Source organism: Pelodiscus sinensis, chromosome 17 (genome assembly GCF_052426305.1).
Source record: "Pelodiscus sinensis isolate ZL-2025 chromosome 17, ASM5242630v1, whole genome shotgun sequence".
NCBI classification, from domain to species: Eukaryota; Metazoa; Chordata; order Testudines; family Trionychidae; genus Pelodiscus; species Pelodiscus sinensis.
Window position 1 is genome coordinate 3152388 of NC_143068.1, and position 25064 is coordinate 3177451.

General features: G+C 54.6%; 1 protein-coding gene across 3 annotated transcripts in view; it reads right to left on the reverse strand.

Moving 5' to 3' along the window:
- NDRG3 (NDRG family member 3) overlaps positions 1-24746 on the reverse strand; it is a 53653-nt gene extending 28907 nt beyond the window's left edge. For 2 of the 3 annotated variants that reach the window (XM_075900765.2, XM_075900763.2), the window contains exons 1-2: positions 24590-24746; positions 2760-2847 (exon numbers count right to left, since the gene is read on the reverse strand). In XM_075900765.2, the coding sequence (XP_075756880.1) occupies positions 2760-2816 (57 nt within the window). In that variant the 5' untranslated portion in view covers positions 2817-2847; positions 24590-24746. Of the gene's footprint in view, positions 1-2759; positions 2848-22035; positions 22101-24589 lie in introns of all 3 variants that reach the window. The other variant, XM_075900764.2, reaches the window with a different exon arrangement.
- Between the last annotated feature and the right edge of the window lie 318 nt (positions 24747-25064).

Consider the following 25064-nt stretch of genomic DNA (forward strand, 5'->3'; position numbering starts at 1 on the left):
GCACAATCGACCGACCAGCTGTCAACCGCGAGGCAAGGAGCCCTGGGCCTGCACTCGGGCACAGCAGCTTGGATTTGCTGCTTTCGAGGCCAGCGTGGCACCAGCGTGGACACCACAGAGAGGGCCCAGCTGGCTCTGCAGAGAATCCTTAGACAGGCACTGCTGCAGGCAAGCACGTGGCTCAGCCAGGTAGCCAAGCGAAGGCCTGGTTTGCTCTCCTGGGCAGGCGTGCAAGCCGCCCCTCCTGCAGTTAACACAGCTGTGCTGGCAGCACAATCTCGCAGCTCTGCCCGGCGCAGGCAGGGTGCAAAGTACCGCCCGCCCCCGGGGCCGCACGGTGTGCAGAGAGCACAGGGCTCCCATAGCTGCCTGGTTTCAGCGGCGTGTGGAAAGCAGGGAGCCTGCCTGCCTGAGGGTCCCACTGGCCTGCTGTCCGGGGGCCACCTAGGCAAGCGCCCCCCAGCCAGAGCCTGCCTCTGGCTCCCTACTCCAACCCTCTGCTCCCCTCCTGTACACTCAGACCCCAAACCCTGCATCCATACCCCTCCCACATCCTCTCCCCAATCCCCCTCCCAGCTCAGGCCAGATCCCTGCACCCCTCCAGGCTACCTCGACTAGTCACACGGAATTTAACATCCCGAGTCTGGGCTGGATATTAGGAAAACCATTTCACCCGGGAGGTGGTGGAACCTGCCCCCCCTGCAGGCTGGGCCTGGCAACGCCGGGGTCTTGCTTTGACAAGATGACTCCTGACGTCCCTTCCAGTGCTAATGGCTACAAATCCCCGAGCTCTCTACTGCCCTGTTGGGCCTCCACCCGTTCATCATAAGCAGGTTCCCACTAGGACTTTGCTCCCGTGAGCAGAGCTGTGTCTTGTGCACCAGTATTGAGGGCGCGAGCGCTTGCTGGGACGGGCACCACCGCGGCACCCACGTTCTTAAGAAATGTAAATATCTTATCAACCCCTCCCCTTCCCTCTGCTGCCGTGTCTCCACCCCCTCTCGTCCCCCCGTCTGCTCCCCTGGTGCCTGCTGCCCCCCCACCCCTCACTCTCCTCTGCAGTCCTGGCTCCCGCCCTGCTCACTGCCCTCAGCCCTTTGGGGAACTGCCCCCCCCCCATCCTCTCTGATCCCTGCACCCGCCCTTCCCTTCCCCCTGTGCCCACCCCTCCTCAAGCCCCCTCCCTTTCCTCTCTCCTAGCACCTCCCTCTACCCACCTGCCCTGCCTCTCCCCTCTGCTGCCTGTCCCTCCCCTCCACGTATCTGCCCGTCTGCTTCACCCCCACAATCCCCTGGCACCTGCACCTTCCCTTACCCCTGCACCCTCCTGGTGCCTCCCCCTTCCCTCCCGACACCTGCCCCCTGTGCCCTCTTCCTCCCTGCTGCCCACCCCCTCACCACCCTCTGCCCCAGTTCGCCTCATGCCCCTCTCCACCCTCACACATGACTTGCTCCATCCCCTGCTTTCCTCGTGCCCATCCCTCCTTTCACCCCTCTTCTTCTGGGCACCCACTGCTCCCCTCTCCTCTTCCTCCCTCTTGCCCCCATTGCCCCTCCCCTCTGCCCCTCTCCTCTCCTAGCCTCACCCTGTCCCCTCCCCTTTGCACTTCCACTGACACCTTCCCTTTTCCTCATTGTCTCCTTCCCCGCCTGGCATTTCCTCCACCCTGCCCCTTGGATCCTTCCCCTTTCTTCTCCTGCCCGGGCCCCCTCTTCTCCCCTCAGCACAAGCCCTTTTCTCTCCCACCCTTCCCCTTGGAAGGTGAGCGAAGGGGAAGGGGGAGAACTACCTTCCTGACACCTGCACCCCTCATGACCGTGTGGCAGGCGGCTGCCCTGTGTGCTGGGACTGGAACTGGGGCTGCAGTGCTATTTTTAATATCCTGGTCCAGGAACAGCTGCACCATCGCCTGGCACCAGTCCTGGCACATGGGCAGCTGCCCGCCACACGGTCCTGCCCCAGGAGCAGCTGGAGCTGAGGCTGCATGGTGGTTTCTGGGGCCGGGACCACGGTACTAAAAATAGCACCACAGCCCCAGCTCCAGTCCCAGCACATGGAGCGGGGCTATGTGGAAGGTGGCTGCCCCATGTGCAGGGACCGCGGTGCTATTTTTAGTACTGTAGCCCTGGCTCCAGCTGCGGCCCACGCTGGCTGCAGCTCCAGTCCTGGCGGGTGGGGGGGCTGAAACTAGGGCCAGGGTCAGGTGGTAGCTCCTGGGGCGGGGCAGCCACCTGCCACACGGCCCCGCCCTGGAGCCACTGCGCAGCTCTGCTAAGGAGGTGGACCGGACTCAATTGTTGGTGCGTGCTTGCAGAGGCGTGCACCGTAGAGGGGTCTGTCGTCACAGGCTGTCAGCACATGCAGGAAGGGACCATTCAGGAGCTAGTCCACAAAAGAAATGACCTCATCCACCACGTGTGTCATATCCTGAGACCAACACGGCTAAAGCAGCACTGGCTACAACAGGCAGGTAATGAAGTCATGGCACCACACGGGAGAGAACCCGGTACCCCAATCATTTCTGGCACAAGGATGGCCCTGCTAGAGATCTCTTACCACGCCGGGTTTTAGTGAGGTCACCTGCCGCACAAATTTCCACCCCCACCCTTCATGACTTCATAGCACTGGCTGCATCCCATTGGCAGAGCTGGCTAGGATCCCTCATCAGAGCCTAGTAAGCTAGTTCGTCTGGGACTGGAGTCTGGCCCCCAGGAGTCCTGAGGCTGCACATGGAGCCGGCACAAGCCAGTAGCATTACCTTATCATGCAGCAGGGGCTTGATCTCCGTCAGCTGCACGTCCTGCAGTTCATCCATGGCGACGGGGGAGAGGGGCTAAGCAGGGACCCTGCAACAGGCAGAGAGGACAGGGTTAGAGAGGACGACATTTCAAAGGATCCTCCCTGGCTCTGATTCTAGCACAGCTCCGAGGACACGCTCAGCCTGAAAGCTGCTGGCCACGTGCCCGGTGCGACATGGAGCGTCTGTATCACAGAGGGAAGCAGCTTGGTTTGTGCTTCCCTGAGCGAGACCAAGTGACGCCCGGCACTGCAGGGAACCCCTGCTAGGAAGCTCTCTCCTGCTGAAGACCATGCAACAGCCTGGCGTCCCCACGCACTGTGCATCAGATGTCATGGACCAGATGCAGCGTTCACAATACTGCGCAGAGCTGTCGGGACTGGCACTGTGGGACAGGGATGTACCCGTTCCCCTGGAAGCATTACCCTTGTGTTGGCAGAGGAGGAGAGTTTTGCAGGAGGAAAGAGCGCTGCGCTGCACCGCACTGCACCGTATGCACCTCACCGCACCGTACTGCGCTGTGCTGCACACACCTCCACAGGTCTGCTGACGAAAGCTGACTTTTGCTGACAAGGCCTCACGTTCTCACTCTGGTTCTGCCATTTACCATTCAAACACCGATCAAAGGGTCTAGCAGAGGAACGCGCCCCTCCCGACTGCTGTTAGTGACTGGGGACGAGCTGCAGTTTTTATTCTGACTGTAACCTCATGATTAGAGGAAGCAACTGACAGCCAGGAGCTGCCCTGAAAGACAGAAAGTCTGGCGGGTCATGCCCATGTTGTCTGTACCCTGTTCTCCCTTCTCCCAGAGCTAATGCCTCATCAAGAGAGACAAGCCAAGGCAGCAGGCAGCCAGCCAGCTTCCATGTCAGCTTCATCTCTCTGAGGAGCTGCATTAAGAAAATCCAGAGCCCCCAACTTGCCTCCTGGTGCCCTCTCAGTCCCGCGGAACACAAGTGGGCGGTGCACTCTTGCAAAGCATAAAGTCCTGTAGGTCCTGCGTGGCCTGGATAAGGGAGAGGGGCTGGACTATCTGCAGATGCACTGCTGCCCACGCCCTGCTAGCTGAAACGCTGAGAAGAAAGTACACTGAGCACAAGGCCAGGACAAGGGAGACTACACAAACCTGATCGCCCATCACTTCCTGTAAGTGGTCTCGCTGAGTCCTGGGCCCCTGGCTGGTGCTCAGGCCCATAGTTATTAGTCCACCGGCCCCTTTAACACAGTGGAGCCTGAGGATGGGTAAGGCCACAATACCCGCGCTAGCCGAAAGCAACACAGCCTGACCCTGGTTCAGGCTGGTGCAGACAAACACACAGTGCCCACCATCAGTTTTTAAGCCAGGCCCTGGCTCAGGGCGGGGCCGGCAAACGCACAGTTCTCAGCACAAGTGGAGAGGGGGAGACTGCCACCCAGTATGGGGGGGGGGAGAAGGAATGTAGGCCCCTCCCTACTCCACCACAGCCCGGCCCAGGGCCCTAGCACTGGCTGCCTTGGTGACCACTGGGGTCAGCAGGGCATGCGCTCCGAAACACTGACACCATCATGGGGTGATCAGCTCCATCTGACCATCCTCCGCTCCTCCTGGACCACTTCTAGACCCCTCACCGTGTACCTGGCTCCAGGCAGCGGTGGGTCCACAGGGTCTGCACAGTCCAGTGGTCTCCAACCTTTTTACACCCAAGATCACTTTTTAAATCTCAGAACAGGCGAAGATCTACTGCCCCGCCCCTTGCTTGAAGCCCCGCCCCTTCCTTGAAGCCCCGCCCTCTCTATTCTCCTCCTGTCCATCACTTGCTATCCCCAGCCCTCACTCACACACTCTGATAAACAGTTTATTTTTAAATTATGCGATACATACAATTAAAATCAGGCATTTATAGTTATGAAATAAATGGTCTGTTTTTTATTCATGCTATTTACATCTAAAATGAAGCATTTATAATTGTACACTGTGGGGACAGGGTTCTGCAGCTGGGGGCAGGGGGCAGGGTGCTGGGGGGGCAGAGGACAGGGTTCTGCAGCAGAGGACAGAGTGCCAGTGGGTCAGAGTTCGGGGAGTGGGGACGGGGGAGTGGGGACAGCATTCTCTGGCTGGGGAGTGGGGTGCCAGTGGAGGCGGAGAGTCCCCTGCATCTCCCTCATCCCAGGATTCTCCCCTCCCTCCAGGGAAACCAGCCCGCACCTGCCCCGGGGCCAACCCCTGCCCCCCCCCCCCCCCCCCTGCGCGCTGGGAAACCCCCTGTGCACCTCCCGCAGGACTGACTCATCCCTCCGTGAGGTAAGTAGTGGGGCTTCTCGGGGGTGGGAGGGAAATGGGGGCGGGGCAGACAGGACGCCTTGCGAGTGACTGGTAAGGGCTGTAAGAGAGGGACTTTTATACTGCCAGCTCCTCCCCCAGGCCTCTGTGGACTTCAAGGGGCAGGTTCTGTCTCAGCCCCTGAGCTCAGAGCGGGGTCCTTCCTCCTCGGGGTCAGCGAGCGGCCACCCCTGCTCACTGCACTTCCATCCTGCAGCATCCTGCCCCCAGGCTTTTACACGCCCCAGCTCCTGAAAGCAGAGCGGGTGGGGGGAGGTGACAGGAGCCCACCGGGTTCTGAGCCGACTGCAGAAGGTGCAGACTGCCCTGGTGCGAGTAGGGTTGACAGGTAGACCCCGCCAAAAAAACTGACACACTTGATCGTGGGCGGGGGGAGAACAGCCCCCGCCCTGCCCCACCCGGCTTTTGTGTGCGACCACAGGGCTCCCAATGCCAATCGCGGCCTCGCCTCCCAGTCTCTCCCCCGCCCCCGCCAGGCTTCCGTCCGGTGCCCCACCAGGAATTCAGAAAATACCGGACATTGCACATTTCTGGTATTTTCTGGATTTTTCTACCAGACAGACGGTGCAAATACCGGACTATCCAGTAGAAAACCGGACACCTGGCAACCCTAGCGAGGAGATCGCTGCCTGCCGCTGGCTCACTCCCCTGTGCAGGACGACTGTGGCCCAGCACCGGCAGGAAGGGAACACGGACAGGCTCCTCTTCAGAAGGCTCCTTGCTGACGGTGTTGGTGGCCACGCAGGTCCAAGTCACCATTGTAGCGAGGCAGCGTGGGCCCCGCGGACGCAGAGGGAACACCCAAGCTGCTTGGCGGTGGAGCCAGGACGGCCACGCCCCACATGCGGAAAGCAGGGGGCGGGGCAGGAAGAGGAACTATAGAAGGCCGGCCCAGCAGGGAGGAAGCCGCCAGAGCTGATCTCAGCGTCTGTATCTGGAGCTGGGTGGGGCCTTGCCTGTGTGCGTTGCTGGAGGCCGTCCTGTGGGGCGCATCTGCTCCGTCAGGATCTCCAGTCTGACCCCTGAGCTCCCAGGAGGAGTAGGGCAAGACCGGGGGAGGGGGAGGGGGAGCCAGCTCAACTCCTGGGCAGCACAGCAAGCCCTGGCCCCTCCCCTTCTGCCCCCTGAAGCCTCAGCTCCCGCAGTGTCTGGGTGGTGCTGTCGGCCATGCTGCTCCAGGCAGCAGTGCTGCAGTTCCACCTGTCACTCATGCTCCGGGCAGGGAGGGTTGGACAGTAGCCAAGGGGTCCTGCATGGGGAGCAGGGGAGGTAGGATGGGGGTGGGAGTTCCGGGGGGAGTGGACTGGCTGGAGGCTGGGCCATGTCCAGCTGTTTCGGGATGCACAGCCTCCCCTACTTGGCCCTCCATACCATTTCCAAACCCAGTGTGGCCGTCCTGCCCACCCTGCTTCAGAATCTGGCCCAGCAGGATCAGGCAAAGGGACCAGGCTAGCGGAAAAGGCAGGCTCAGCGCTATCTTCAAGCCCGTCAGGCGACATCCCGGGGGAGGGGGGGTCCTAAGCCGTCACACCCCTGGATACTGAACCCACCGGGCAGACAAAAGCCAACACACAGTATTCATCAATGACAGGGCTGCTCCAAAGGAGTCTCAACAGCAGCCGTGGGCTGCACATCCCATCTGTCCCCATTCCCCCACACACTGGAGCCTCACAGGTGACAGACAAAGGTGAAGGGGGCAGACAGGGGGTTCGTGGGCTACAGGAGGAACCTTAGTCGGCCGCACGTGGCCCGTGGCCTGCCCACCACTGGAATCATGTGACCCACTGAGATAAAGGGGGGGCCCACTCACTAGTCGTGGTTACCCACTGCTGCACAATAGAGAAATGCTTTTTATCCACCAACAGTGTTCTCTCTGGCTTAGGATTCTAGCCTGCTGGCTAATACAGCCTTGCAGCCGATGCCTCTCCATTACCAGGCAAATGGGTTTCTGGGACTATTCCTCCCCATGCCAGTCCCAACAGCAGGCAGGGCCATCCACTCAGTATGTATTCCGTACTCCAACACTCCCCACATTCCAGTCCCTCTCTTACAGCCCTTACCAGCCCTACCGCTCAAACGGCGGGGAGCACATGGCCGAATTTCAGAGCTGAAACATTCTTGTTTTGCACTGGGTTTGCTTTGTTATTTTAAGAAAAAGGAATACAAATTGCTAACACGAGCTAAGACAATAGAAGCTAAAAGATGTATAGAAACGTGGCTCATAGTCATACAAAAGGCTATCGGAAACCATGCGCAGAGACTCAAAACCCCATCTACTGCCTCACACAGTTTCAATAAATAGAGAGCATGTACGTTACACATATATGGATTAATCCAGGGTGGGCAATAATTTTGGATGGAAGGCCTGCTTCAAGAACTTGGTAGGTAATCAAGGGCCGCACTCTTCCATTATATTAATGAAGCAATGCAGGCTCTGGAACGGAGGTTGGGTACGCAAGCGAGCTTGGGGTAGGAGCTGTTGTGCAGCAGAGGGTGGGGTCAGGGAGGGAATATGAGTGGAGGGGGTTGTGGCCTGGGATTGGGGTGCAGGGTGTGGGAGGGGGTATGGATACAGGAGAGGATTCTGATCCGGGGGAAGGGTGTGAACTGGGGCAGGGGTGCAGGCATTTGGGTTGTGACCTGGGTTAGATGCAGGGAGTTGAGATGCAGGAGGGGATGGGGTGCCAGGTGCAGGCTCTGGCGGGGAGGCACTTACCGTAGGCAGCACCTGGCAAGCAGCTCAGGCCCCTGGGACGGGCTCTCTGTCTGCCACGCCCTAGCACACTGCTCAAAGAGGCCAGCTGCTGGGGCCAGGGTGTGTCTACGTGCAGCGTGCACCGGGGAGGGGGGGGCGGCGTTGCTGCACACTTTCTGTGCTGCAAGCATGGCTCAGGCACCTCCCATTGACTGGTTTTGGCCAACGGGAGCTATGAGACTGTGTTGGGACGGGGGCAGCTCGTGAAGCCCCCTCTCGCCCCAGAGATGCATCCCTCCCCCCATTGCCTTACAGCCAGTAAAAAGTGTAAGAGCATAGCCCTCGACTTTTAAAAGAACAGGTGAGCGCTAACAGGGAGTTTTGAGAGGGAGTTCTCCAGGTGAAGGAGAAGCAGATACAGGACTCTGGAGGGAAGTGTGTTTTGTTATTGGGGCTTTCTCAGTGTGTGCTGAGCTTGTGTTTCTTTGGTGTGTGGTGGTGTTGGTTTTTTGTTGTTGTTTTTTTTCTTTCCCTGTTTGAGTGAGGCTTTAGAGAGGGAGTTCTCCAGGTAGAGGCGAAGCAGATACAGGAGTCTTGGGGGAAGTGGGTGTGGTGTTTGGGGCTTTCTTGCTGTGTGCTGAGCTTGTGTTTGTGAGTGAGGGTTGGGGTGTGTTCTTTTTTGTTTATTCATTTATTTTCCCCTGTGTTTGAGAGTGAGGCTTTTTTTCCTTTCCCCCTCTGCCCTCCCCCTCCCCTTGATGGAGTTTGTGCTGTGACTGACTGTGATTGGCAGGTGGAAACTGTTGGCTTCTAATTAAAGTTTGAATTCTAGAAGCCTCTGCTGATTGGCTGAGCCTTGGTAGGGGGAGGGGCTTTATAAGGCAGTGGGCAAGCGACCAAGGAGCTTGCGAACAGGTGAGTGCTAACAGGGAGTTTTGAGAGGGAGAGGGAAGGGCGGGAGGTTTTCTTGCCTTTCTTTTTAAATCCCTTCTCCAGGACAGCAGTGATGGATGGTGATGGGTCTGCTGTTGTTACCTGCACAGCGTGTGCCATGTTTGTCTTCCTCCCGGAAGAAAGAACGGATTTCATCTGCACTAAGTGCAAGCTGGTCGACATTTTGGAAGAAAAAATTAGAGGACTGGAGGCCCAAGTGTCGACCCTACGCTCGACCAGAGAGGAGGAAGACTTCCTCGATAGAAGGCAGCATTTAATCCTTCAAGCACGGCAGGCAGAGGAGCCAGAGAGGGCAGTACGTGACCAAGAAGAGAACTGGCAGCATGTAACTTCTAGAAGGGGAAAAAGGCCAGCATGGGAATCCCCCAGTGCTATAGAGGTAAGTAATCGCTTTCAAGCTCTCTCCACAGGCTCTGCAGTGCTGAAAGCTCTGGAAGGGACCTCACAAGGAAGAAACCAGAAGGGAACACCATCTACTGGAAGGCATGGGATGCGTAGTCCTAGGGATGGGGGTCCCACGGCCACCACCCCCAAAAGAAGATGACGGGTGGTGGTGGTCGGGGACACCCTCCTAAGAGGGACTGAGCCATCCCTCTGCCGTCCGGACCTGGAATCTCGAGAGGTGTGCTGCTTACCGGGAACTCGCATTCAGGATGTCACTGAGAGGCTTAGCAAGCTGATCAAATCTTCAGATCGCTACCCCTTCCTGCTGCTCCACGTGGGAACTAATGATACGGCCAAGAATGACCTTGAGCGGCTTACTGCGGATTATGTAACGCTGGGAAGAAGGATCCAAGAATTCGGAGCGCAAGTGATATTCTTGTCCATTCGCCATGTTGAACGGAAAGGACTGGGCAGGGATCGTCGACTTGAGGACGTAAATGCTTGGTTGCGCAGGTGGAGTCGCAGAGAGGGCTTTGGTTTCTTCCACCGTGGGACTCTGTTCCGGGCACAAGGACTGTTAGGAAGAGATGGGATCCACCTAACGAAGCAAGGAAGGAGCATCTTCGCGGGCAGGCTTGCAAACCTAGTGAGGAGTGCATTAAACTAGGTTTGTCGGGGGATGGCGACCAAAACCCTGAGGGGAGTGGGAAAGTCGGATACCGGGAAGAAATGCAGAGAGGAGGGAGCAAGAAAGGAGGACCCCTGTTTCAAATGGAGAAGATAGGGCGATCAACTGGTTATCTGAGGTGTTTATACACTAATGCAAGAAGCCTGGGCAAAAAACAGGAAAAACTGGAGACTCTGGCCCAGTCCAAGAAATATGATTTAATTGGGATAACAGAGACTTGGTGGGATGACTCGCATGACTGGAGCGCTGTCATGGAAGGGTATAGACTGTTCAGGAAAAACAGGCAGGGGAGAAAAGGAGGAGGAGTTGCACTATATGTAAGAGAGCACTACGACCGCTCTGAACTCCAGTATAAAGAGGAAGAAAAACCTGTTGAGAGTCTATGGGTTAAGTTTAAAGGAGCAAACAACAGCAGTGATGTTGTGGTTGGTGTCTGCTACAGGCCACCGAATTAGGTGGATGAGGTAGATGAGGCTTTCTTTGGACAACTGAGCGAAGCTGCCAGATCGCAGGCCCTGGTTCTCGTGGGGGACTTTAATCACCCTGACATCTGTTGGGAAACTAATACGGCAGTACACAGGCAATCCAGGAAGTTTTTGGAGAATGTTGGGGATAACTTCTTGACACAGGTGCTGAAGGATCCAACCAGGGGCCATGCGCAGCTTGACCTTCTGCTCACAAACAGGGAGGAACTAATAGGGGAAGTGGAGGTGGGTGACAACCTGGGAAGCAGTGATCATGAGATGCTAGATTTCAGGATCCTGACCAAAGGAAGAAAAGAGAGTAGTAAAATATACACCTTGAACTTCAAAAAAGCAGATTTTGACTCCCTCAGAGATCTGATGGGCAGAATCCCCTGGGATGTTAACATGAGGGGGAAAGGAGTCCAGGACAGCTGGCAGTATTTTAAAGAAGCCTTATTGAAGGCACAGAAAGAAACCATCCCGACGCGTAGCAAGAGAGGCAAACCTGGTAGGAGACCGGATTGGCTTACAGGGGAAATCCTTGGTGAACTTAAGCACAAAAATGAAGCTTATAAAAAGTGGAAACTTGGACAAATGACCAGGGAGGGGTTTAAATGTATAGCTCAGGAATGCCGGGGGATTATCAGGAAGGCGAAAGCGCAAATGGAATTGCGACTGGCTAAGGATGTGAAGGATAACAAGAAAGGTTTCTACAGGCATGTTAACAAGAAGAAGGTGATCAGAGAGGGTGTGCAGCCCTTAATAGATAAAGAAGGTAACCTAGTGACAGATGATGTGGGGAAAGCTGAAGTACTCAATGCGTTCTTTGCCTCTGTATTCACGGACAAGGTCGGCTCCTGGACTTCTGCGCCAAGTGACACAAGATGGGATGAAGATGGACAGCCCGTGGTAGGTAAAGAACAGGTTAGGAACTACTTAGAAAAGCTAAACATACACAAATCCACGGGTCCAGACTTAATGCATCCGAGGGTGCTGAGGGAGTTGGCAACTGTCGTTGAGGAGCCTTTGGCTATTATCTTGGAAAAGTCGTGGAGATGGGGAGAAATCCCGGATGATTGGAAAAAGGCAAATGTAGTGCTCATCTTCAAAAAAAGGGAAGAAGGATGATCCAGGGAACTATGGGCCGGTCAGTCTTACCTCGGTTCCTGGAAAAATCATGGAAGGGATCCTTAAGGAATCCATTTTGAGACACTTGGATGAGAGGAAAGTGATTAGGAATAGTCAGCATGGATTCACAAAGAGCAAGTCGTGCCTGACCAATCTGATTAGCTTCTATGATGAGGTAACTGGCTCGGTGGACATGGGGAAGTCAGTGGATGTTATATACCTTGACTTTAGCAAGGCTTTTGATACGGTCTCCCACAATATTCTTGCCAGCAAGTTAAGGGATTGTGGATTGGATAAATGGATGGTAAGATGGATAGAAAGATGGCTAGAAGGCCGGGCCCAGCGGGTAGTGATCAATGGCTCGATGTCAGGATGGCGGTCGGTTTCTAGCGGAGTTCCCCAAGGTTCGGTTCTAGGACCGGTTTTGTTCAATATCTTTATTAATGATCTGGATAAGGGGATGGATTGCACCCTCAGCAAGTTTGCGGATGACACTAAGCTGGGGGGAGAGGTAGATACGCTTAAGGGCAGAGATAGGGTACAGAATGACTTAAGACAAATTGGAGGATTGGGCCACAAGAAATCTGATGAGGTTCAACAAGGACAAGTGCAGAGTCCTGCACTTGGGACGGAAGAATCCCAAGCATAGTTACAAGCTGGGGACCAACCGGTTAAGTAGTAGTTCTGCAGAAAAGGACCTGGGGGTTACAGTGGATGAGAAGCTGGATATGAGTCAACAGTGTGCCCTTGTAGCCAAGAAGGCTAATGGCATATTAGGTTGCATTAAGAGGAGCATTGCCAGCAGATCCAGAGATGTCATTATTCCCCTTTATTCGGCTTTGGTGAGGCTGCATCTGGAGTATCGTGTCCAGTTCTGGGCCCCCCACTACAAAAAGGATGTGGACGCATTGGAGAGGGTCCAGCGGAGGGCAACCAAAATGATTAGGGGGCTGGAGCATATGACTTAGGAGGAGAGGCTGAGGGACTTGGGTCTGTTTAGTCTGCAGAAGTGAAGAGTGAGGGGGGATTTGAGAGCAGCCTTCAACTTCCTGAAGGGAGGTTCCAAAGAGGATAGAGAGAGGCTGTTCTCAGTAGTGACAGATGGCAGAACAAGGAGCAATGGGCTCAAGTTGTGGTGGGAGAGGTCCAGGTTGGATATTAGGAAAAACTATTTCACTAGGAGGGTGGTGAAGCACTGGAATGGGTTACCTAGGGAAGTAGTGGAGTCTCCATCCCTAGAGGTGTTTATGTTTCGGCTTGAGAAAGCCCTGGCCGGGTTGATTTAGTTGGAATTGGTCCTGCCTAGAGCAGGGGGCTGGACTTGATGACCTTCTGAGGTCTCTTCCAGTTCTATGATTCTATGCAAGAGATGGGGCCACGGATCCCTGAGCCCTCTTGTTCCAGTGCCCCAGCTACAAATCTGCAGGAACCATTTGAGAAAACAGCCAAATGGTAGCTACTGGGTCTCATTTTAAAAGACCAGGAATATGCCCCTGGGACACAGTGACAGCTGTAGCTTTTGTTCCACTCACCATACAACCCTTGTTCGGTTACAGCAGCAGTTTGTAACACAAAGGTCACATGATGGAAAATTCCATCGGCTAAGACAGTTCAGCAGTAAATCCAGGCAGCTCGGAGCATCTCTGGGGATCTCAGCCTGCCGCAAACTAGGTTTCCCAGCTACCCTTCTGAAAAGGGTACAGAGCAGTTAAGCCTCTCCTTTAAGGCTCTCTTAGGCTGGGATGTTTATCTGCATCAGTTGTTTTGGGCAAATCTCTCTGTAGACACTCGCCCCTTTTATTCTCAAGTCAGTGCACCCACAAAGCCCCACACTAGGACGACACTACCGCCACCTTGCGGGGAATGGCTCCGTTCAGGTGGTAGCAGTCTCTGAGCACGGCAGCCCTTAAATAGGAGCTGCAACTCACCTGCCACCCCAGGGAGCTGTAATGAGTGTGAAGGACGTTAGACGGGAGCTTTATTTCCTGCCGTGGTCTCAGGTAGATGGACCAGAGAAGGGAACAAGTCTGCCATCGCTAACTTGGATCTGTGCCAATGGACACAGCTGGCAGATTTACAGGGTCTTTAGCCCAGTTAAAGAAAAAGCCAGAAAACAATTCTATCTGCAGATTTACTTTTAGCTACTATCAGTGATGCTTAGTGCCAGCAGCGACTAGGGATGCTCGGCAGCATGTAACTGAATACCTGTGTGACTGCATAATATTTTAGCGGTTACACAACTATTTGATAGTCCTCAAGGGCGGGTCTGGCAGTCAGTGCACTCCCGACCCCACTCCTGGGGAGCCCTTGCCCCCCACGCTGCTGCCTTGCTATTAGACAGGATGGGATACATCTGGCAATTATGAACTCCACCCAACACCCCCCACCGCCACCAGTCCTGCTGTCGGAGGTTCTATAGAAGGGGGGCTGCAGTTCAGAGCTAAACTGCAAGCAGATGGGCACCGAGTGCATCAGGAGCCGGTGAGCATCTGCATGGGGGAGGTTGTGTGGGCAGGTATGTTTAACAACAAGTCTCCATGCTTCCCAGCAGGTAGGGTTCCTTTCAACCTCTCTCTCTGGCAAGTCTTTGTACACGGTGATGGTTTGCCCCATCCCCCACCAAGCGGAACCCTGTGTTTAAGTAGGGTCACCACTCTGTGCATGGGCTCCACACACAGCCCCTCGTTATGCTTGCCCACCTGCTGGCTGCTGCACAGGAAACCCATTGTCCTCTAGGCAGGTCCAGACCATGGTGTTGATGGCTCCTAGCAATAGACCTCACCGGCATGGGAGCTGGAATGCAATACAACAAGCTGCCCTCAGACACGGGCAGGGGTGTGTTCAGTGGAGTCCGTCATTGCCAGATGTATCCCATCCCGTCAGGGTGCACAATCAGCTCAAGGAGCTCTATCATTTCCATTAGTGGAGAACTATTGTAAGTTGAAAGAAAAAGCTATTTCACGCCAGTCTAATTGGGAACCAGACCCTGTCAGCACAGAGGACTAATATAGTAAATACGTTCACACCCGGCACTTCTGAGAGAGCTTTGCAGCATGCATCTCACTCGCTCCTGCACTCTGTCAGCAGACTCCTCACGGAGGAGAAAGACACGGACACACAACAACAGAGTGCTGAGCCCACCCTTCCAAACGCAGGCACAGGCAGGGGCAGAGACTGAAAGTCCATGGTGCCGGGGTCCTCCCACACTTGGGGATCCAGCTATGGTAAATACAGCTGATGTTTGTGAAATAGGACAGAGATGCTCCTTTCCTGTTCTCAGAGTCACAGCTCTGCCACTCAGTCTATAATGGGCTTTGAGCCTGGTTCTCTGATAAGGTTCAGGACAACACTGAGGTCTCTGAGGGGTTTTCTAGTCACTCCCTTTTCAGCACCTAGAAATGATAGATTACAAATTATTACTATTGAATTTCAGTTGGCTGAAGACCAGACAGTCCTCAGTATGAGAACAGGCGTGGTTTGCACCAACGGCCTAGAGTGGAACAAAGCTGTTGCTACATGTGATGGGCCGCCGACGGCCCACACGCCGGCCGACCAGAAGGGGGGTGCGGGGAGCTGTGCAGGGAGCGGCGAGCCCGAGGGGTGCTCTGCCGCCACCAAGCCGGGGCATGGCAGAAACCCTTCTCCCCACCGGGGCAGCGCCGATGCCACGAGCCTGGACCCCGGCTTACTGCCGGACCGAGCGAAGGCGGCGGGCGGCTGCCCGGAAGTGAAAGGGAAAGGCCCCGCATGACGGAGAGGATGGGGCCACAGACCCACGTCACAGCCGGTGGGCCGTTTCAAAAGGGCGGGCTGGCGTCGGAGAGAGAGGACAACTCGGCGTCCTCGGAGGGAGGGCGGTGAGGCCCGGGCGAGGGACGCCGCCTGCGAGTGAGGCCCCGGAAGAGGCGCTGGAGGACAGACCGAGACAGAAATTGGGTGTATGAAGCCTGGGGAAAATTGAAAGGGGACATGATAATAGTCTCCAAGCACGTAAACATTTGTATAAAGAGGGAGAGTGATACACTCTTCTCCTTAACCAATAAGGACAAGAATTAATGGGCTTAAACTGCAGCACGGAGATTTAAGTTAAACATTCTTTAAAACCTCCTAACTCAAGTGAGTTTAGGAATCTGCTAAAATGGCAGTCAACTTCTTTCCATTTAATGTAAGAGCACAACAAATCACCACATGTGATGTAAATGGTAAGATCCACCCCTAGTTACGGCAGCTGGAGGTTTACATGAAGTCATAGTAAAAGGGACACTACAGAACGTAAGATGTGCCATTCAGGAGCTCTGGCTAGTACAGTCACAACGAATGCAAAGCAGTCGTCAGCAGACAAGATGGCTATGCATGTATGTGACAGACCTACAAGCTAGTTCAGGCAAGAGATGTGATAGTGGAGTCGACTAACCGATTAGCAAAACCTTATAGGTTAATGCCATAGACTACACACATTTCCCATGTCAATACGTTTCTTAGCAGGCTGGCCCAGTCCTGGCTTATGATGGGTCTGGGACCTGCCCCGCTGCAGCTCTGCATTTAAAGTGTGTTAGGAGCCAGGCGGGCAGGCACCCCAGCTCAGTTCTGTCGCACACCAGGCCGGGGAACTCAGACCTCCTCCCCCCCCCCCACAAGGGCCGCTCCCACCCCGCACTGCTGCCTCTTTATCAGAGGCAGCAGCAAAGGGTGATAGGCAGCCAGTCCGCGAGGGAAGCTGGTTTTTAAACTGGCTCCCCTTCTGGACCAGCTCCCGCCTGATGCAGAGGCAGCAGCATGGAGTGGCTGGGGGCTCCTCGGCAATGGCTGCTGGCCCCGCCCCCAGGGACTACAGAATAGTCAACTAACAGCTAGGAATTCATGAGGTTACTTGACTATTCCATTAACCGATATTGAACACCCCTAGGTCAGGCTACAGGCAAAGGTGCAGTGGGAAGTGCAGCACTTCTGCCTTTGAAGTGTAGCAACAGCCCTGTGGGGCTCCTCATACATCTCAAAGGCAGAGGTACGGCAGTCAGGACCAGGCGCGATCGGGGACTGCTTGGGTCCCCCCTTGAGCCATTTCCCTGCTGCGTCTCTGCCTCCCCTGCTCCCCGCCGCATGGAGACAATGCTGGAGGGAACTGACTTTTAAGCCAGTTCCCCCCATCACTGGTTCCTGCTTCTTCCCCCATTCCTGCCTGTGATGGGGCGGCCCCACCCCGCACTCAAGCCCAGGGAAACCACCTGGCACAGGGGGCGGAGTGGGCCCCACCCACGCAGCCCTATAGGGCATGCTCCCAGGGGAGCCAAGGTATGAAAGGCTGCAGGCCTGCTCAGAAGGGGCAGATCACCATCGGAGTGAGAGCTAGTGCCCAACCTCCCGAGTCGCAGACCAGACTGCCAGAGAGGGAGTTGCCAGGCCTGCTGAACACGCCATTGCCAAGCCCAAGCCAGGCTCGACCCCAACGACAGAGCCGCCAGCCAACCCCCGCGACCCAGGCACCGGACCTGGCACCGCAAACCCCGACGCTGACTGGGGAAGTGCCGCTAACGCCACCCAACTAACGCCAACAGGTGGGACCACTACCCAGGAGAAGGGGGTAGGAAGTGACCCAGGGCAGGGAGCTGGAAAAGCTCCTGAGGGCTCGGCATGTTGCGGGGAGGAACCCTCGCCGAACCAGTGGTGGGAGCTGCCCACCACTGATAGGGCCCTGGGTCGGGGACCAGTGGAGAGGGAGGGCCCAGGCCCCCCCTACCTTGAACCCTGGCAAGTGGGGGCTCAGCTGAAGGACTAGGCCTCAGAGCCTGCATCCAAAGGACTAGGTCGGGAGGCTGTATTTCCCCTAATACAGGGGCAGTGTACTTTGAGACTAGGCCCGAGTGGTCTGAACTATGCCCTGGACTTGGGCGCCCCCCCCCCCCCGAGGGGTGGGTGGCCACCCCCGACACTGCCCCTCATACAGAGGTAGCATGGGTAGTTGAGTAGTGACTTGACTACCTGATAAGCCTATGCTTATTGGGCAGTCGACTAGTCACTTACATGCCTACTCTGTTTACTTTCAAGTCCAGTGTAAATAATGGTTGGGAGAGGGGAGAGCAATCAGTGTCCATTGTCTCTTTCATTGCTGAAGAGGGCGAACGGACTCTGAGCTTTCTTTGTGTAAAACCTTGACTCCAAGTGAGATGAATTTATTGAAGGTTTTGATCCCTTTTGGGAGCAGGATTCCCGGGTGCTGTGCCGCAGACCTGCATTCTCCCAGAGCGGAAGTGGTTCAGTGTCAGCATTGCTCTTCAGGAAGGGTGGTTACCCCAACTCTGTGCCTTGTCTGGGGGGAACAGACAGCCTGGCCCAGCAGGACTGGGGAGTGGAAGCCCCAGGAAGCAAGGGGGGGAGTGTCAGTGGTATAATGAGCACACAAGGAAACAGCCCCAAGGGGTTATTTGTGACTGCAGCTTTTTATGTGTCCCGTCCCCCCAGCCATTCCACATCCCTGCAGGGCAGCATGCCCCCCCACCTGCCCAGGCCAGGCTGAAGCAGCCCCAATGCCATAGGCAGAGGCTGCTAAGGCCCTTGGGGCTGCTGACTCCCAGCCTGTGCAGGCTGGGAGCTGGCAGCCTCGTGGAGTGGGGGAGGGAGGTTCCCAGCTCCCATGGGGTGGCAGGCTGGGAGTTGACAACCCTCGCCCCCCACTGGCACTTCGGCCCTGCCAAGGCTGCCGACTTCCAGCCCAGGGCGATACGTACCAGGTAGCTGGTTACTTGTTCATATCCCTACTGGGGGTGCAGGCTCTGTGGTGGGAATGGGCATGAGGGGCTGGATATGAGGTTTGGGATGCAAGAGTGTTGGCTAGGGGTGCGGGCTCTGGGGCAGGCCACAGGCGGGGGGCACCGAGTTCTGGTCGTCCCTCTCCCGGCCACAGCAGGCGGGGCTGCCCTTCTCTCGGCCATGGGCAGGTGCCTTGAGTGCCTGCGCAGCACTAAGTAGGCAGCTGCGCGGTCATGCAGCTCACAGGGAGCTTAGCCTATCGCCTAGCACACCAGAAAAGCTCTGACTTTCTGGAAAGAGCCCTCACTGACCCTACTGAAATCCCATTGCAGCTGCTGGGCAGTGAGTGTGACTTGAGCCATCAGCATCTGCCACCACTCTGCTCTGCCTGCCCTAGAAACAACCATGTTCCCAGAGGCCCTACGCTGAGCCCTAGCACTCCCCCCCCCCCGCCCCAGGAGCTGTGCTCATTAGAACCAGCCCGCTGTGGCACAACTTGCACTCTCCTGGGACACCAGCCTCTAACAGGGGGGAGGGCAGGCAGAACAGGGTGCGGCAGAGAGGATGCTGGAGGCTCCATAGAGCAGAGTCAAAAGAATGGCAGAGAGAAATGACAATTCTCTCCACGTTCAGTCTCCCCAGTATAACCCTCCTTCCATTCCCACCCTGCTGCAACCCAACTGTGCTTCCTACATGTGATCCTCCACCCCGAGACCTTCCAGGGTGCAGTCCACACCTGTGAGATGGGGTCCTGCCCTGGGGTGCCTTCCAATGCTTTGCTGTTGTAGCTCTCAACACAGTTGCTCAAACAGCCAGCCAACACGTAATTGACTCCCTGAATGTTTGTGTGCAGCCACAGCCCTGGTCCAGAACCTCAGATCCCTGCAGCCTGTCAGCACACACCAGTGACATGCTGGCTCCCAGCAACGCCCAACACACTCCCAGTCCTGAACTCCCCCCCCCCCAAATGCATGTGCCGCACTGTCCAGTCTGGCATGTAGACTACACGATTAACCGATAACCCTGGGTGTATCAGTTAACCGTGCAATCCAATTCACACACTGCCCCCCTCGCTGCCCCTGTGTCAGAAGCAAGAAGGTGGGAGGTGGTGCTCTCCCAACCCCCACACTTCCGCCTCAGATTCAGAGGTAGCAGCTCAAAGGGTGAGGGGGGCAGGTGGGTGCCCGTATACTCAGGAAGCCAGAGGCAGTGGGGAGGAGGCAGGAGCTGGTGCTCAGAGGAGCTGGCTTAAAAGCTAGTTCCCCACAAACACCGACTCCATGGAGCCACTTCCTCCCACATCTCGCTACCTCTATCAGAGGCAGCAACCCAGACAGGACGGGAGTCTCACACGGAGCAGCCTCTGTTTGCAGCAGGCCCATGTTTGCCTTGGACAGAGGCTGCTCTGTGGGATGCCGGCGCAGTCTCTGGCCCCCGGTGGATAGGGCTGCTGCCACCCCGCGTTGCTGCCTTTGTATCCGAGGTAGGAATGCGAGGCAGCAGGGGGGAGCCAATCTGCATGGGGAGTGGGTTTTTAAACTGGGTCCCCTCATGGGCCAGTACCCACCTGCCACCCTGAGCTGCTTCCTCTGATACACAGGATAGCAGGGGGCTCTCCAGGAGTGGGACTGGGAGCAGACTGGCTGCTGGCTCCACCCTCAGGGACTAACGAATAATCATGTAACTGCTAAAATTTCATGTAGTTACATGATTATCAAATTAGCTGTTAGCTAACTTCTCTAATTAGCCCCCTCCTTGACAGTCCCGATACATGAGATCCATTGTCCCTCAAAGTGTACAGACAACAGCTTCCCACCTTGAGTTACCCAGCTTAATGTATAAACACACTGGACTTGACTAGACAAGAAAACAAGTTTATTAACAAAAGCAGATAGAATTTTAAATGCACTCAAGTGTATGCATTAGTTAGATGTGGTTACAAGAAAACACCTTCTGATGCCAAACCTTAAACTACACTTAAGTTAAGGCAAAGATCTGACGACATGCGCCTGTCAGCATTACTGGGGAGCCTTTCTGAACAGCACCCTTCCCCCAAAGCCCAACCGCTGATTTTTTTGTTTTCTTAGATGCAGAGAGAAAGATTGAAACGGGATCTTTTGGGGTGTTTGCTCCTTCTTTATAGAGCTCATTTTCCCCTTTAAAATGCAAGCTCTTTAAAGTCATTTCTCGGTAAAAGTTACTTCCAGCTGAGGGCCAGGTGGCAAAGTCTCTTAGAGGAAAAAGTCCCAGGGCTTGTCTATACTGGCAAGTTCCTGCACTGAAATTTTCTCACTCAGGGTATGAAAAATCACTCCCCTGAATGCAGAACATTTCAGCACAGTAATTTGCCAGTGCAAGAGGCTCCCAGCATTGCGAGCTAGAACTCTCCCCCAGCGCTGGTACCACAACCACACTGTTGTGTTAAAGCAATGCTGCTTTAATGCTGCAAGCGTAGACAAAACCACAGGGTATTTTTTTCACATTGTTTGCCAAAATGTACATTTCCTTTGTCCCCTGCCTTCCCCCTTTCAACGTGGTAAGCTGTTTTGAGGGACAATGGACCTCGTGTATCAGAGCTACCCAAGAGAGGGTTGGACTGTGCAGCAAACGACAGTTAGCTGTTTATAGATAAATCTGAGACACGCATTTCCTTAGGCCTACTTGACCTGTTTTGCCTAATTATTGTTACATGAATGTAAACCTACTTCACCACCACCAGCTGCAAGGAGAGACTTCCTAATTCTCTAGATCACAGGTTCCCAAACTGGGGGACATGAAGAAATTCCAGGGGGGGGCGTGAGGCGACCCAGCCACCCCCCCGTCAATCCCACCCCAAGGTTTGCTGCTATATTGGGGGGGGGAGAACGTGAGGGTTTCTCAAATCAAAAGGGGGGTGCTGCCAAAAAGTTTGGAAACCACTGTTCTATATAGCGATGCCACACACAGTAACATTACAGAGCAGAGAAGTAAGAGTTTTCCAATGACACCACACAAAGCATACTTTGCAAGTACAGGCAGTCCCCGGGTTACATGGATCCGACTTACATCAGATCCCTACTTACAAACGGGGTGAGGCAACCCCGCACTAGCTGCTTCCCCCCAGCAGGCCAAGGAGACGCAAAGCTAGCGCCCCTCCCCAGCAGACCAGGGAGACGCGGAGCAGCTTTTCTCAGCAGACACCTCAGCTTGAGAATAAAGGACTGAGGGAAGTGAGGTGTGGGAGAATAAAACTGAGCTCTGGAGAAATGTTTGGCTAGAGTTTCCCCTACAATATGTACCAGTTCCGACTTACATACAAATTCAACTTAAGAACAAACCTACAGTCCCTATCTTGTACGTAACCCGGGGACTGCCTGTATAGTACAAGAAGTGTGCACTGGGTAAATACCAGATGCATTCAGTCCCACCCTCTCAAACCTTCTAGTGCACAGGAATATGCACCATGGTCACTCTGAATCAAAAACTGTAGCAGAGTGACGATGGTGCATATTACTGTGGACTAGAAGGGGTTTGAGAGGGTGGGACTTGGTGCACCTGGTATTCTTCTCAACAAGACCTACAGTGAACCCTCGTTTATCGCGGTAGATAGGTTCCAAACCCGACCGCGATAGCTGAAAATCCGCGAAGTAGGGACACCATATTTACGTATTTATTTAACATGTATATTCAGACTTTTCGTGTTTTATTTCTTTCTGTACTGAATTATGTGTCATATGTAATGCAATGAACCATCAGTAAGAGCAGATATTACTAATTATTAATGGAATTAACAAAATATTTGGGGTCTTCATATATCGCGGCTATTTTCGAAATTTCCGGAAAATCCGCGATATATTTCTTTTATAATATATACATACGTAATGAAAAAAGTCCGCGAAGTCGTGAATCCGCGATGGTCGAACCGCGAAGTAGCGAGGGCTCACTGTAAAGACATAGTGCTCTCAGATCTGCTGCTAACTTGACAACAGAGAGACTGGACCAGACATTAGAACTTCCATGGCAATACAACCTCCTAACTTGTGCAACAAGACCAATTGTCAGCCAGTCTTTCAGGAGGTAGGCCAAGTAAGTCTGTACAGGATAAATTTAAAAAAACAGTCTTTCAAGTGCTACCAAACTATAACAAAACAGGCTAAAAAAGTAATAGAAATGTAGCCGTGTTAGTCTGGTGTAGCTGAAGCAAAATACAGGACTACGTAGCACTTTAAAGACTAACAAGATGGTTTATTAGATGATGAGCTTTCATGGGCCAGACCCACTTCCTCAGATCAAATAGTGGAAGAAAATAGTCACAACCATATATACCAAAGGATACAATTTAAAAAAAATGAACACATATGAAAAGGACAAATCAAATTTCAGAACAGAAAGGGGATGGGAAGCTCATCATCTAATAAACCATCTTGTTAGTCTTTAAAGTGCTACATCATCCTGTATTTTGCTTAGGCTAAAAAAGACTGTTTTGTTAGTCTTTCAAGTGCTACCAAACTATGTGTCTTTTTTTTTTTAAGTTTATTCATCTAATTGAATGCTTGAAATCTTCCTTAGAAGTGAGGGGCAGAGTTGCATATGAGGCTGTCTGGACCAAACAGTTGGGCTCCTACAGCATAAAATGTTATGAAACTGTTTAATATAGTCCCATGAGTTTTCAATAACTCCTTCTGCTTTATGTTAATATGAGGTAAACATAGGCACAGAGCCAAGTAAAGCTGCAAATCAGGAAATAATTGTCACAACCAAACTCGTCTCCCTGCTAGTCCCTAGACAAAACCTCACTGATTTAAGAAATGTCTTGCTTTCATCTCCCAAAAACGAATGCATTTAGGGACTTTGAATCTTCCTGATGTGCTGAATTCCTTTCTACCTTTGTCAGAGGCTCTCAGCTCAATATTTTAAAGCTATTTGGGCTTGTTTTTTCGCAATTTGCAGCTAACCTCCAATGAAGTTAGGGGTCAAGAAAAAGTTACTGACCATCTGTGACTAAGGGTTATCTATGTTGTAGTTTTTGCCAGCATCATGGTGGCTTTCATAGCAATAGCCTCCAATGGATGATTTCAATGAATAAATCACATCCATCTCCTACTAGCTGGAGAATACAGACTTAGCAAATATATTTTTAAAAATGGGACTATAAAGAGAATTACTGTAAACAGGACTTGAAAACCAGTTATGGGTGAACAAGGGGAAGAGCTAAAATATGATGCAGGCAGAAGCTTTCTTTTCATGCTTCTAGCCTTTCTTTTGGCAAAGAAAATCTTTGGAATGAGACATCAAGACTCTGCTAAGCTTGCAGTACTCCCCAACACCAAGAGAATGAAACTAACATGACAGCTGCATTGCTGCTCAGTCCTTGTGTCAATTTCATTTGGCTACTTAGGAAAGCCTGGAATAGTAACATATGCAAGCATTACAGCACACTCCAAAACCAGAAGCTGAGGGGTGAGGGTGTAGTAAAGACCACACCTGCCTAAACAATCGAGCCTGCCAGGTATGGAGAAGACATCTGGCTTGTCTCCTTTTCAGCAAGGAGAAGTGGGCAGAGGCTTTGTAACAACATGAAGCTTACATCAGGCATAAGGATGTTAAAATGCAGTTAACTGACTAGTGGATAGAATTTCCACTGACTAGTCTACAGGCAATTCCACATTCCTCCTTTGTAATGTACAAGAGCCCCCATGCTGACTCTGGGCTGTACACAGCCTGCATGATTTGAAATGCACAAGAGTCCCCAGCAGGGGCTCTTGTGCATTTCAAAACCAGGGAGTCCCCAGGCTCCAGGACTGCCCCTGTGAAAGGCATGGAGGTGTCAGTTTCAAAGAGAAAGCTGCCACACAGCTGGTCTCACCTGTGCAGGGCAGCTTCCCCTTTGAAACTGCACAATGGTACCCGGGGTCAGCTGGACTCCCAGCTGACCCTGGCTCCTGGCAGCATTTCCCCAGAACTCAGGATCAGTTGGGGAGTCCCCAGGTGTGGATCCTGGGTTCTGAGGAAATGTTGGGGGGAGCCCAGGATCAGCTGGGGCGGCTCCACGCTGCCCCTTTGAAAGGCACAGAAGTGGCATTTTAAAGGGGCAGCCACTGCACAGGTGAACTGCAGATCAACTGCGCCTGTGACACGCGGCTCCCGGGGCCCGGCCCCTCCCCCCGGCCCGCGGCTCCCGGCCCCTCCCCCCCGGCCCGCGGCTCCCGGGGCCCGGCCGCCGGGGAAGAGGCCGGACTTGTGGGACATCTGAACCCTGGGCCTCGCCTCGACGGTCTCCCCCTCCCCTCCGGCTGCAGATCCCGGCCTGGGGCGGGGCCCGCGACGCGAGGGACTGAGGCCGGGCGGGCGGGAGCCGCGGAGGCGCTTCCCGCCGCCTGAGGGGACCCAGCGCAGCCGCCCCAGAGCCCCGCCCCGCCCGCTGCCTCTTACCGCGCTCGCCGAGGAAGCAGCAGCTCTGACGCTGCCAGCAGCGTGTGGCAACTGGACGCGCCTGCGCAGTGGTCGGCACCGCGCGCACCTGCGCAGAGCGGTGGCAGGTCGCGCTTCACTTGCCGGGCGGGGCTGTGCGGGCGGTGGAGGTGCGCGCGCAGCGGCTCCGCTTCCCGCCGCCCGGAAAGCGAGCCGTGCCCGTGCGCGGCGGTTGTGTGCGACTCGCGGGGGCGCGCAGCTCCCTGCTTGAGGCGCTGAGGAGAGATAGAAGCGCTCGGGCGCCGAGTCTCAGCCAGTCGCTGTGGGGGAGGGGCGGGATGTGGGGGGTGCGATTCAGGAGAGGTTGGGATGAGTCGGGAGAAGGGGTGCGCTGCAGGGGGAGTTGGGGGTGAGTCGGGAGGGGCGGGAGCTTGGGGTGAGTCAGGGAAGGGTGGGATGCATGGGGAGTTGGGGGTGAGTCGGGGGAGGGGCGGGA